The sequence below is a fragment of the Gekko japonicus genome, unplaced genomic scaffold, assembly GCF_001447785.1.
Source record: "Gekko japonicus isolate JY-2015 unplaced genomic scaffold, Gekko_japonicus_V1.1 scaffold1882, whole genome shotgun sequence".
NCBI lineage: Eukaryota > Metazoa > Chordata > Lepidosauria > Squamata > Gekkonidae > Gekko > Gekko japonicus.
Window position 1 is genome coordinate 57150 of NW_015172063.1, and position 11609 is coordinate 68758.

At 50.4% G+C, this 11609-nt stretch overlaps 1 protein-coding gene across 1 annotated transcript; it reads right to left on the reverse strand.

Moving 5' to 3' along the window:
• Nucleotides 1–778: 778 nt before the first annotated feature.
• Nucleotides 779–2804, reverse strand: LOC107118453. The gene is made up of 3 exons (XM_015420798.1): nucleotides 2780–2804; nucleotides 2447–2498; nucleotides 779–1850 (listed from the first exon to the last, which is right to left on the reverse strand). Exon 3 carries the CDS (start codon nucleotides 1844–1846, stop codon nucleotides 779–781), a length of 1068 nt encoding a protein of 355 aa, XP_015276284.1. The 5' UTR covers nucleotides 1847–1850; nucleotides 2447–2498; nucleotides 2780–2804.
• Nucleotides 2805–11609: the final 8805 nt, after the last annotated feature.

The following is an 11609-nucleotide window of genomic DNA, read 5'->3' on the forward strand; positions in this document are numbered from 1 at the left end:
ACCGTCTCATGGGGCCGGGGGGGGTCAGTTTAGGGCACTGAGCTGGGCCAGTGGGGGGGGGGAATCAGGATCAAATCCCCTCTCACCATGAAACCCACCGAAGAGGTCGCAGGCACACCGCTAGGACTCTGCTTGCTCCTAGCAGCCAGGGTGGGCCCACAGCCAGGATTTTTAATTTGGAGGGGGGGCTTTAAATAAGTCAGGGGACACCCCACACACATCCGCAAGCGAGCGCCACAAAGAAAATTTAAAAAATGGAAGTTGGGAGGGGGGCTGGATGGGAAGTGGGGGGGGGGCTTGGCAGTAAGTCTGCGGGGCCAGGCCCCGAGATGCCCCCACTGTAGCTACAGGCCTGCGCCACGGGGCACAAGAGGTGACGGGCTCACCTTCTGGGCCTGCACCACCTCCAGCTGGGTTCGAGTTAGGCCCCAAAACTGAACTGGATGGTGCTGCTGTGTGGGCCCAGGAGTCAGTGGGTGCCCCTGGCTTGAAGCGACATAGATGCTGTCTATAGCAGCAATTCAGGAGACAGGGGCCCAGTGCTCCCTCTAAGCTGAGTTAGTGCGAGTTTTTTAGCTTCCAGCTCACACGTTTTTGTCTTAGCTCAGGAAGGATGGCTCCAGAACAAACTAATTTACACAGCAGCCAAATCGCTCGCTCACAACTTTAATGCCAGTAGCTCACAAAGTAGAATTTCCACTCACAAGACTCCACAGCTTAGAGGGAGCACAGCTTAGGGCATATCACTTATGTTTAGGGCTTCAGGCTGGCTTTGCGTTTACAGCATCTTGGTTAAATCTGAACCCATGACACAAAAACTGGCCCAGCTCCCGTGTCTAATGCAGAGGATGTAAAAAGGGGAAGAGACACCATCTCCATTCAGACCAAAGCTGTCCCAGCACCAGGCGCTGCCTTCTTCTGTGCCTCTTACCTTTGACTTGATGGGGACAAATTCATCCTCCATTTCTTCATACGCCTCCTGCCCCAGGGGGCTCTCCCTCTGAGGTGTGGGCACGTGCCTCCTCCCTGCGAGCACTGGGATCTTGCTGCCCTCTGGCACTCTGAGACACTTCCTTCTAATGTCCCTCAGCGCAGTCAGAGCCTCCCAAGCCAAATCCGACTCGGGCAAGGTATCCAGCGAAAGCATCGAGTACGACTCCGCATCCCCCAGACTCTGCGACCGGATGGAGACCCGGGATCCGGCGTAGCGCACTGTGGGCATGCTCTGGGACTTGTCCCGGCAGAGGGGGTAGCCAGGAGACAGCGAACCCAGCCTTCTCGGTGTCTGGCACACCCACTCGTAATCCGAGTCCTCCACTCGGAGCCCGTGGCAGCTGCGGCATCGGCGGTTCCGGCACGGCGTGCCCACCCGGCTGCTGTTCGCGTCGCTGGCCCAGCACTCGTATTCAGAGAGGGCCATGTCATCCTGAAGGAGCCGCTGGTAACGCACGTGGGGCAAGTCTGCTATACTTGCTGATATTTCTTGCCCCACGTAAGACACCGAGTCCCCGTCATCCGGGAACTGGCGAGCATGGATGTAGCGCAGGGAGCGGGCCAGCTGGTCTTTTTCCGAGAGCAAGCGCTGGAGGCGGTCAATTGACAGGGCTTGCACCCGGGCAATGACGGTATCGAAGCGGTACACCCGGCTCAGGGCCTGGGCACATTTCCCGCACAAGAACTCCCCGCGTCCGTCACCACGGCACGGAGCCTCTTGGCTGAGCACGTACGAGAGCACCACCAGCAGGTCAGGGCGGGTGTTGCGTCCACTGCGACTGAACAGCCATCGCCGCTGGTTCCCGCACAGCACTGTCCCGCAAAGGCGGCAGATGTTGTTGGGGCTATCCATGAATCTGGAGAGGTGTCGGAAGAGAAGAAAACCTTGACTTCTCAGTCCTCCTCCGATTTCTGATTCCTCACGTAGTTCTAAGTAGTTGGAAATTACTACAAAATCTAGATTTTTTAAAACGGGCCTAAATATTCATGAGCCCACTCTCTCTCAGAAAAAGTCAGTTTTCTGGAATTGATTTGCTGGTTTGTCAAATCTTGTATTTTTAAACGGTCTAGAATTCTAAGATAAGCATCCTCATTACAGGACCCTCATTGTCTGTCTAAATTGCTGTTATCTAGCAATTAATCCAAGTTCTATTTCTATCTGAATTTGGCCTCTGAACTGTCTCCTGACTGAATCCAAAAACTAGACTGTTTTCTTGATTTCCCCCAGTCAGCCTTTAGTGCGGGAAATTTTTTGGCTGTTTCTAGATACCCACAGATCCAAACTGAGAACAGCTGTCTAATCTTGCTAATCTTGCAACATCTACAGTCATCATGTAAATAATCAGTTTAAAGCTTATTCTTTTCAGCTCTTGCAGGCCTACAGTAGATTGGCTCCAGTGTGAATTTTTACTATTTCAACTTTTTGTGATAATTACTTGGATCTCAGAAATACCTGTTCTGCACATACGAACGTCAGAACGTTAACCATGCTAGAATTGGTCTCAGCATCTATTTAAATTAGCCATTCTGAATATTAATCTGGATGTCTGCTGAATCATGAACTCTATGGTAGATTACTATTTAGACACCTGCCCCTCCACTATGAGGGCATACCATTCATCTAGAATATAAATTAAGGGGAAAAAACCCTATATATTAACTGGCATTTCAATGAAATTAAAACCTGTTTTCATATAACCTGGCTTCTCCCTTTTCCGATAAGAGTCGTAGGCTTACAATACAAGTAATTATAAGGGTTTCGGAGCAGGTATATTGGAATGTAGATCATTTGCAATAAGTAGTGCCCACGGTGAATCCTTCACATCATTAAAAAAAAATCATCAGTGCTGATCAACTGAAATTTTGGCTGACTTTCTCCAGATCTCGTCTTCGAGACAGTTCCCTAGAAAACAATGGGGGAAAACTGCTTCAGAGAAAGAAAGTTAACGAACATTTTTATCCAAATTGCACATACTGCTTCTGGTTATAACCTAGAGATTATGAGCCAAACTACTTATCTTTTCCCATGCATTTTCATGTGCTTTCATGTGTTCCCTGCAGCTTACATAGCAGCTGCAGGGAACTGCTGAAGGGGTGGGAGGAGGAGAAGCAAAAGAGGTTCAGTATGGTGCTTGGGGGGGGGAGTGGGAATTCAAACCCGGTTCTCCGGATTAGAGTCTGTTGCTCGTAACCACTACACCAAACTGGCCTCTTGCCTTCCCCACAAGCAGTTTCCTCATGCAGAACCACTGGGGGGGGGGGAGTTATTTCGCTGTGAGGTAACATGTAGTTAGGCTCTATGACACTTAAAAAAAAATTTAAATTCATTTTAAAATAATCATTAACACTTCATTCTGGAGAGCCCCTGCAGAACAGAGGCTAAAAATGAGATCCAGGAACATCCTGGTCAGTGTTCCCTCTAAGCTGAGTTGGTGTGAGCCAGCTCACAGTTTTCTAGCCTCCGGCTCACACATTTTTGTCTTAGCTCAGGAAGGGATGGCTCCAGAGCAAACTAATTTATGCAGCAGCCAAATCGCTCGCTCAGAACTTTTAATGCCAACAGCTCACAATGTAGAATTTTTGCTCACAAGACCCCACAGCTTAGAGGGAGCATTGATCCTGGTTCACTTCTCACCTCAGTCGTTACCTCACCAGGCAGACTTCAACAAGTCACAATTTTCTTTCAGTGAACACTCCTCTTCTCCTGCCTGCAACATGATAATTGTACTGGTTCGCCTTACAGGTTTGTTGTCATAAATTTGGAGTCAACGTATGTAGGCACTGTAGAAACTAAACTGGACTATGAAACAGGAGACCCAGGTTCAAAGGTGATCACAGAGCTTCTGGGCCAGTGAGACTAACTGACCTCACAGGTTTTTTGTGGGATAAAATACGGGAGGGAAATCCACGTACAGTCTAGCTGAGATCTTTGGAAGAAGGGCAGGAGAAAATGTAATCAAATCCTACTGTGTTAAAATCTGAGGACTCTTGCACCTGTTGGCCGATCATTGTGGCTGCAGCATAACTTCCCCTGTAGGTTTCAGAAGACAGCTGAGTTGGTCTGCAACAGAAAAACGAGATTAAAGTCCAACAGCACCTTAGAGACCAACAATATTTTCAGGGCATGGGCTTTCAAGAGTCGGAAGCTTCCTTCATCAGATACCAAATCTAACAAAGGAAGCAGCAGCTCTTAAAGGCTCATACCCTTTGGACTCTTTATAGGTGCTAGTGGACTAGAATCTAGCTCTTCCCCTCAAGCGAATGCTAACGTCCCTCAGAGGAGGAGGAGAAGGAGGAGATTGGATTCAGACCCTGCCCTTCACTTGGAGTCTCAGAGCGGCTTACAAACTCCTTTCCCTTCCCCTCCCCACAACAGACACCCTGTGAGGTGGGTGGGGCTGAGAGAGCCCTGAGAGAACTGCTCTTGAGAGAACAGCTCTGACAGAACTATGGCTTGCCCAAGGTCATCCAGCAGCTGCAACTGAAACCCGGTTCTCCCAGATTAGAGTCCACGCGCTTAACCACTAGAACATTTTTATTCCACCCTACCCTTTTAAGGCAGAAAACATGTATTCAATCCACAATCCTGTGAGGTAGGTTAGGCTGAGGGAACATGATGACTGGCTCCAGCTCACACAGCTAGCTTCCACAGAGGAAGAAGAAGAGGAGGAGATTGGATTTATACCCCGCCCTTCACTCAGAGTCTCAGAGCGATTTACAAACTCCTTTCCCTTCCCCTCCCCACAACAGATACCCTGTGAGGTAGGTGGGGCTGAGAGAGCTCTTTTGAGAACTGTCGTTGAGAGAACAGCTCTGACAGAACTATGGCTTACCCAAGGTCATCCAGCAGCTGCAAGTGGAGGAGTGGGGAAATCAAACCCGGTTCTCCCAGATTAGAGCCCGCGCACTGAACCACTACACCAAACGTAGCAGTATGAGGATCTGAGCCTCTGTCTTCCCAGGTCCTAGTCCTAAGACTCTAACCCAGAGGTGTTGAACTCATTTGTTACTAGGGCCGGATCTGACATAAATGTCACTTTGTCAGACTGGCCCATGTGTGCCATAAAATGTAATGCCAGCTACCGGAGATATAAGCTTTATAAAGGACACAGGCAAACCCAATTAGCAGTATCATGTTTTACTCAAAATACAAACATGCCGAAAACATTAACACTCTTACAGTACTTCCTTAAAGCAGCTCCCTGATGCCCACCCTCCCACTTCCACCGCCCATTACACATTAGCACTGAGACAATGTACAGTGACATAATTGCACAGCCTCTGTCATCTGGCAGTAAAGGTAATGACCAGTTGCTCGCAGGCTGCATAAGAGCCCTGGAAGGGCTGCTTCTGGCTCACAGGCCATATGTTTGACACCCCTACTCTACCCACTCTACTACAGAGGCGTTATGTACACTGCCTTGAATTTTGTCTCTGCCTCAGAAAGGAATAACCAATCACCAGAACACACTGCACTGAAGATACCTGCAGGGCAAGAAATACATTACAAAACACACCCGTGTAGTACAAATAGAACTAGAAAGAGACTCTGGCAGACTCTAACTTTGGGGCAAATTCTAGCTTGCCTCCACCCAAGACTGTACACGTTCTACAGGTCTAACCTGCAAGCTCTCAGAGATTCTGAGCACCTCTGCTCTCTTTAAAGGTGTTTGTTTTCAAGTACTTCAGAGGTGCAGTCCTACAACCTCTGTGAAGCCAAGCAGGGCTGTGTCTAGCCAGTGCCACATGAATAGGAGACCTGCAGGTATCCTGGCCTTAAACTTCATAAAACAGAGGAGAGATATAAACGAAATAGCATCAGATCCCTTTGGGGGGCACTTTCTTCTCTGGTTGTGACCATATACTATTATTGAAATGCTCTAGTATTTATTTGATTTCTCTCCCGCCGTCCCCTGTGTCTCAAGGTGGGTTACAACAATATAATAAAATACAATATGGGGGTTTGATAACAGAGGCTAAAGATGTTCTTGAAGAGGCCCAAGTAGGGACAAGCATGAAAAACCCACATTTATTTAGCCCCTTTCTATCCTGCCCTTCCTTCAAGAGTTCAGAGCAGTGTACATCATCCTTCCTTCCACCATTTTATATTCACAACAGCCCTGCGAGGTAGGTGAGGCTGAGACAGAGAAAACCAGGTTCAAGGTCACTCACTGAGCTTGAGGGCGGGGTGGGAATCTGACATGCTAACCACTGTACATGTATACGGAACTAAGACCGCACAGATAGAAAGTTGCCACATCAGTCCAAAACAAAAGCCATAAAAGACCACAAAGCCCGCAAAGATTTTTAACTCTCCAGAACTCTTCATCAGACTAGACACTAAACATGTTTCAGACCTAAATAAAACCACTTGTTGTGTTGTAGCATAACACAGGACATATAGTACTGGTGATAATGTACATGCCACTTTATGCTTTTACCCCACAAAGAAGTGCTCCCCGTCAATGCTCCCTCTAAGCTGTGGAGTCTTGTCAGCAAAAATTCTACTTTGTGAGCTACCGGCATTAAAGTTGTGAGCAAGTCAGCAAAAATTCTACTTTGTGAGCTACCGGCATTAAAGTTGTGAGCAAGCGAATTGGCTGCTGCATAAATTAGTTCGCTCTGGAGCCCTCTTTCCTGAGCTAAGGCAAAAATGTGTGAGCTGGAAGCTAAAAAACTGTAAGCTAGCTCACACTAACTCAGCTTAGAGGGAACACTGTTCCCCCTGACAGAGAGGCATGGGAGAAGAAGCATCAGCAAGAGACGCTTCCCCCGTTGTCCCCCAAACACAACAGATGGGCTAGCAGGAAGAAACCCCTGTTGTCCCCCAAACACAACAGATGGGCTAGCAGCAGCCATAAACCCAGCCAGAGGGCAAAAGGTGGCAGGGGTGGGTGAGAAAGCCCAAACTCCAAACTCTCTTCTGGGATCGGGATGAAGAAGTTCAAAAGGCAACTCCGGGACAAAAGCTGCAGATGGTAACTGATTACTCAGGAGGGAGGGAGGGGGAAGACACAAACACAGGGAAGCCTCCAGCACAGGCATGAACCCAACGCTCATCTCCAGAGACGAGACAGAAATGCCTTACTTAAGTTAAGCTCCTTTGATTTACAAAGACAAAAGAAGGTGAACCAGTTTCTGCAGCACCTTAGGAGGCGGACACTTTGGTTGCCGCAGAAGCCTTTACACACCCGGGCACGGAGGGATATGGAAAAGTACACTGTAAGCCCATTACAATTTATGCTAGTATGAATTGCTTAGCCTTTCCCAATACCACAGGACTCTGAATTTTGCCCTAACCTAATCTGGGATGTGGGCATTGGCTTGAAATGCTCACTCAGATCCGGTACCAGAAGAACCAGAAGCCCAGACTGTCAGTCCTCCCCACCTCCTTCTTGGAACTGGGAGCCTTGGTTGACTGCCTACTTCTCCGATGGACTTTGCCCACCCCCTTGTTTTCTCCTGAGCGGTTTGCAAACCCTTGAACACACACCCCCCTCCATGCCACCCGGCACATTTAGCATCCCCTCCCCTTTCTCCTTCCACATCTAAGACAGCTGCTCTCATTTTGGAGGGGAGGGAATCCCCCTCCTTTAAAAACAGCAATCGACAAAACTCTTCCTCTTACCTGCTGCCCTTCTTCCACTACTCCACCCCGAGCAAAAGGTACAGCACACCTGGCCGGATACCTGAGCCAGCAGCCCCGCCTCCTGGGGAGGGGCCCTCCAGACAGTAATCCAGCTTGCCTTTGCCCGCCCTGGGCAGGCTGCTCCCTTGCAGAAAGCCCAAGCGCTCTGCCTCCTCCCCTGCCCTAGCCCGCGGGATCGAAGGTCGCCGCCGCCTTTTGTTCCTGGCTTCTGAGTCCTTAGCAGGCAGAAATCCACCAGGTGAAGCTTTCATCCTCAAGATCCCACCCCCATACCAGGTTTAAAGAGCCGCACCTGATGAGCTGCGTCAGGGTGTGCAAGACCCTCGTCAAAAGTTGCGGGGGGGGGACGGGGATCGACATCCCTACATCGATTAGCGCCCCCTTCACATTCCCTCCTCACCGGTTCTCTGCCCTTCCCGTGTCAGAGGAACCCAGGAGTCCTGCCTCGAGGACTCATCTGCAAAGGACAGAGCAAGACTGCAAAGGAAAAGTTTAGGGTTGTCAGCTCTGAGTTAGGAACGACCTGGAGATTTGGGGGGTGGAGCTTGATGATGGAGGGGTTTGGGGAGGGGGAGGACCTCAGTTCCCTCTCGATTCCCCCACCTGTTAGTGCGTCCCGTCCCGTCCCCGTCCATACCTACCTCCTCGTTAAAGCCACTTCCCGCAGAGATTACCCGTCGCCCTCCTCTAACAAAAAAACAAATAAACTGGACCAAAGAGAGAGCCACTCATCAACGGGGGGAGCCCATCCCAGCCGGAATCCCGCCCTCCCCTATTTTTCTGTGCAGTTTACCGAGCCGATCCTTTAAAGTAAAAAACTCGAGGACAAAGTTTTGTTTTCAAAAGTGCCTTCGGCCCAGCCGGCTTTCCCTTTAAAGGGCATTCCTCCCACCCCCCCCCTCGTTCCCGACACTAATCGCCTTGCGAAGCGGTTTGCAGGCAACAAGCCACTTAAAGGGGACATGTGATGCATCGCAGTAAAAGGATTTGCACCGGCCAACCTCCGGCTCCCCCCGCCGTGTCTGCCTGTCCTGCTGAGACGGCTCTTTCCCCTGATCCACTGGCACGAGTCCGGCGAGGGGGAGGAGCTACGACGCCGGGGTGCTTGGGGGGGGGCAACGTGAACTGCTCTGGAACTGGAAAACGCGCAAGGAAACAAACCTCCGGCCTGCAGGGAGCGGTCGATACACTGCGGGAATACTCGGCGCCATTTCCCTACCCGGCCGCTAGAGGGTGGGGTAGCGCGGTTGGTTGTGGCGCTTTGGCAGGGAGCGGTTGCTTACCTGGGGCAGGAGTGCCCGGGGTGTGGCCCTGGCCGCTTGGTTGTGCCACGTCGCACTCCTCCTGGCCTCTGTTGATTTTGGCTTCGGCCTCCTAAGCCAGCCGGGCTTCATTCTCACACCCAAACCTCCCTGGAGCGTTCATCTGCAAAGGACGGAGCAGGGCTGCAAAGGAAATGTTGTGTCAAGTTCAGGGTGGCCACCTCTGAGTTGAGAAATACCTGGAGATTTTGGAGGGTGGGGTTTGGGGAGGGGAAAGACCTCAGTGGGGTATAATGCCACAGAGTCCACCTTCCAGAGCAGCCATTTTCTCCAGGGGAACTGATCTCTGTCCCCTGGAGATCCCTGGTAAGAGCAGGAGACCTCCACCTGGAGGATGGCAACGCTGTTTGTTAGGGGCAAGAAGCAATTCTCCCCTCAAGGAGAGGTTCCCAGGGGCTTCTTGCAGCCCACCTGTTGCCTCCAGGGAAGCCGGGAAGCCTTCTCCTGCACCCTGCATCTGAAGGCCTCGGTGTAATTTCTATTCATGCTCACATGGTTTGTTTTGATGGAATGTGACAAGCAAAACAGCCACTGGTGTTTTTGTTTTTTGCATCAGCAGGGAGAGGAACCAGGACTCCTGGGTCCTCTGGCGAAGTTGGCCCTGTGTAAAAGCCACTCATTGTTCAGGTGTGGGGATTCCTCCGGCCCCTCTCCCCCTTTTCTTCCCTTACTGGGATTAGAAAACAACTTGGCTGGGGATGATAAGGAGAGCAATCCCAAACGGGTCTGCTCAGAAGCCTACTCGGGTCAAGTCAGTGGGGCCTAATGCCCCGGAAAGTAGAAGAGAAGAAGAGGAGATTGGATTTATACCCCACCCTTCACTACCCAAGGGAGTTTCAGAGCGGTTTACAAACTCCTTTCCCTTCCACTCCCCACAACAGACACCCTGTGGGGTGGGTGGGGCTGAGAGAGCTCTGACACAAACTGCTCTTTTTCAAGGACAGCTGTGCCAGAGCTTGTGACTGACCCAGGGTCACATCAGCAGGTGCAAGTGGAGGAGTGGGGAATCAAACCCTGTTCTCCCAGGTTAGAGTCCAGGCTCCTAACCACTGCACCAAACTGGCTCTCATTGTATCATTGGGATTACTCTGTTGGGATCATTGGGATTACTCTGTTGGGATACCTTTTTAGAAGTGCTAAATAGAATTGCGTTTTGTACCATCTTGGCAATACTCTCCGCTTTAAAATATGCATAAATTTTTGCGGGGGGAGGGAGGATGTGCATCGCTATCAGAAACGCAATTTACTAAGGAGTAAGCTCCATTCAAGGTGAGCCTGAGAAGTAAATATGTTTAGGGTGGCACCACCCTGAAAATCCAGCCAACCTTCTCCTTTCCACCAAGGATCTCAGGACAGTGGTCACAGTTCTCCTCGCCTCCATGTTATCTTCAGAACAGCCTTTTGAGGTAAATTAGGTTGGGAGAGGCAGGGGTCATGTCCTGTGGGAATGCACAGGAGCGGAGCTCCGGCAGTAAGGAGCCATGGGGGAGGGTACATGCAACAAGCCCCGCCCCCTGCTCCCAGGAGCCCTCAGTCGGGCCACGAGGAGCAGGAAGCAGCCAGGTAAGCTGCAGAGCCCCCCCCCCGGCCCGCCTTCAGGTACAAGCTGCCCCTCCTCTGTGAGGGCAGATCTGCATGTTCCCCCCGCACCCCATAGCTAGCAATCCAAAACAGTCCAGTGGCACCTTTTAAGACCACGTTTTATTCATGTACAAGCTCTTCCTCCTCTGTGAGGGCAGATCTGCACGTCCCCCCCCCCCATTGGCTAGCAGTCCAAAACAGTCCAGTGGAGCCTGAGCGGTGGGTGTTGCCTTCTGAGACACTTCTGGTGATGTCAGGGGATGTGGCATATGCAAATAAGTGATGCTAATGAGCTCCTGCACCTCTTTTTCTACAAAATGACCCCTGGGAGAGGGAATGACTGATCCAAGGCCACCCAACTGAGCTTCATGGCAAAGTGAGGGCTTGAACCTAAGTCTTCTTAGTCGTACGACATTGTACCTTGTAAAATTTTGGTTACCTTCCTCAAGGCACCACACTTAGTTTGTCCCTCCTCCATTTCCCCCTGCAACAACCTTGTGCGGTAAACTAAGGCTGAAGGTTTTGCAGAGTGAATTCAAGAGGATCACCTCCCTGCTGAGCTCCCTCTTCTCCCCAGACTCTGTCCCCAAATCTTCAGGAATTTCCCAAACTGGAGCTGGGAACCCTAATTTGAACCTGGAACTCCCCAGTTCCACTCTGGTATTCTAAACACTTTACCACTCTGGCTGTGTGGGGAATAGGTTCACCAACATCCAGGTGGAACCTGGAGATCTCCCAGAATTATAACTGGTCTCCAGACTACAGAAATAAGTTTCACTGGAGAAAATGGCTCTTTTGGAGGATGGACTATATAGAATTCTACCCTTCTGAGTTCCCTCCACTCCCTGAATCCCACCCTCCCCAGGTTCTTACCCCCAAATTTCCCATCCTGGAGTTGGCAACTCTAACACACTGAAATCTTGTGGCTGTTTATCAGTCTGCTAGAACTACCATTGCTAATAATACTTTGACATAATGCTTTCAAGCAGGGCTCTTTTTGTAGAAAAAGCCCAGCAGGAACTCATTAGCATAATAGGCCACACCCAACAGCAGCAACTCATTCG

Coding starts and splice junctions, on each gene's coding strand:
- LOC107118453 (XM_015420798.1), bottom strand. CDS start 1,846: ATGGATAGCCCCAACAACATCTGCCGCCTTTGCGGGACAGTGCTGTGC.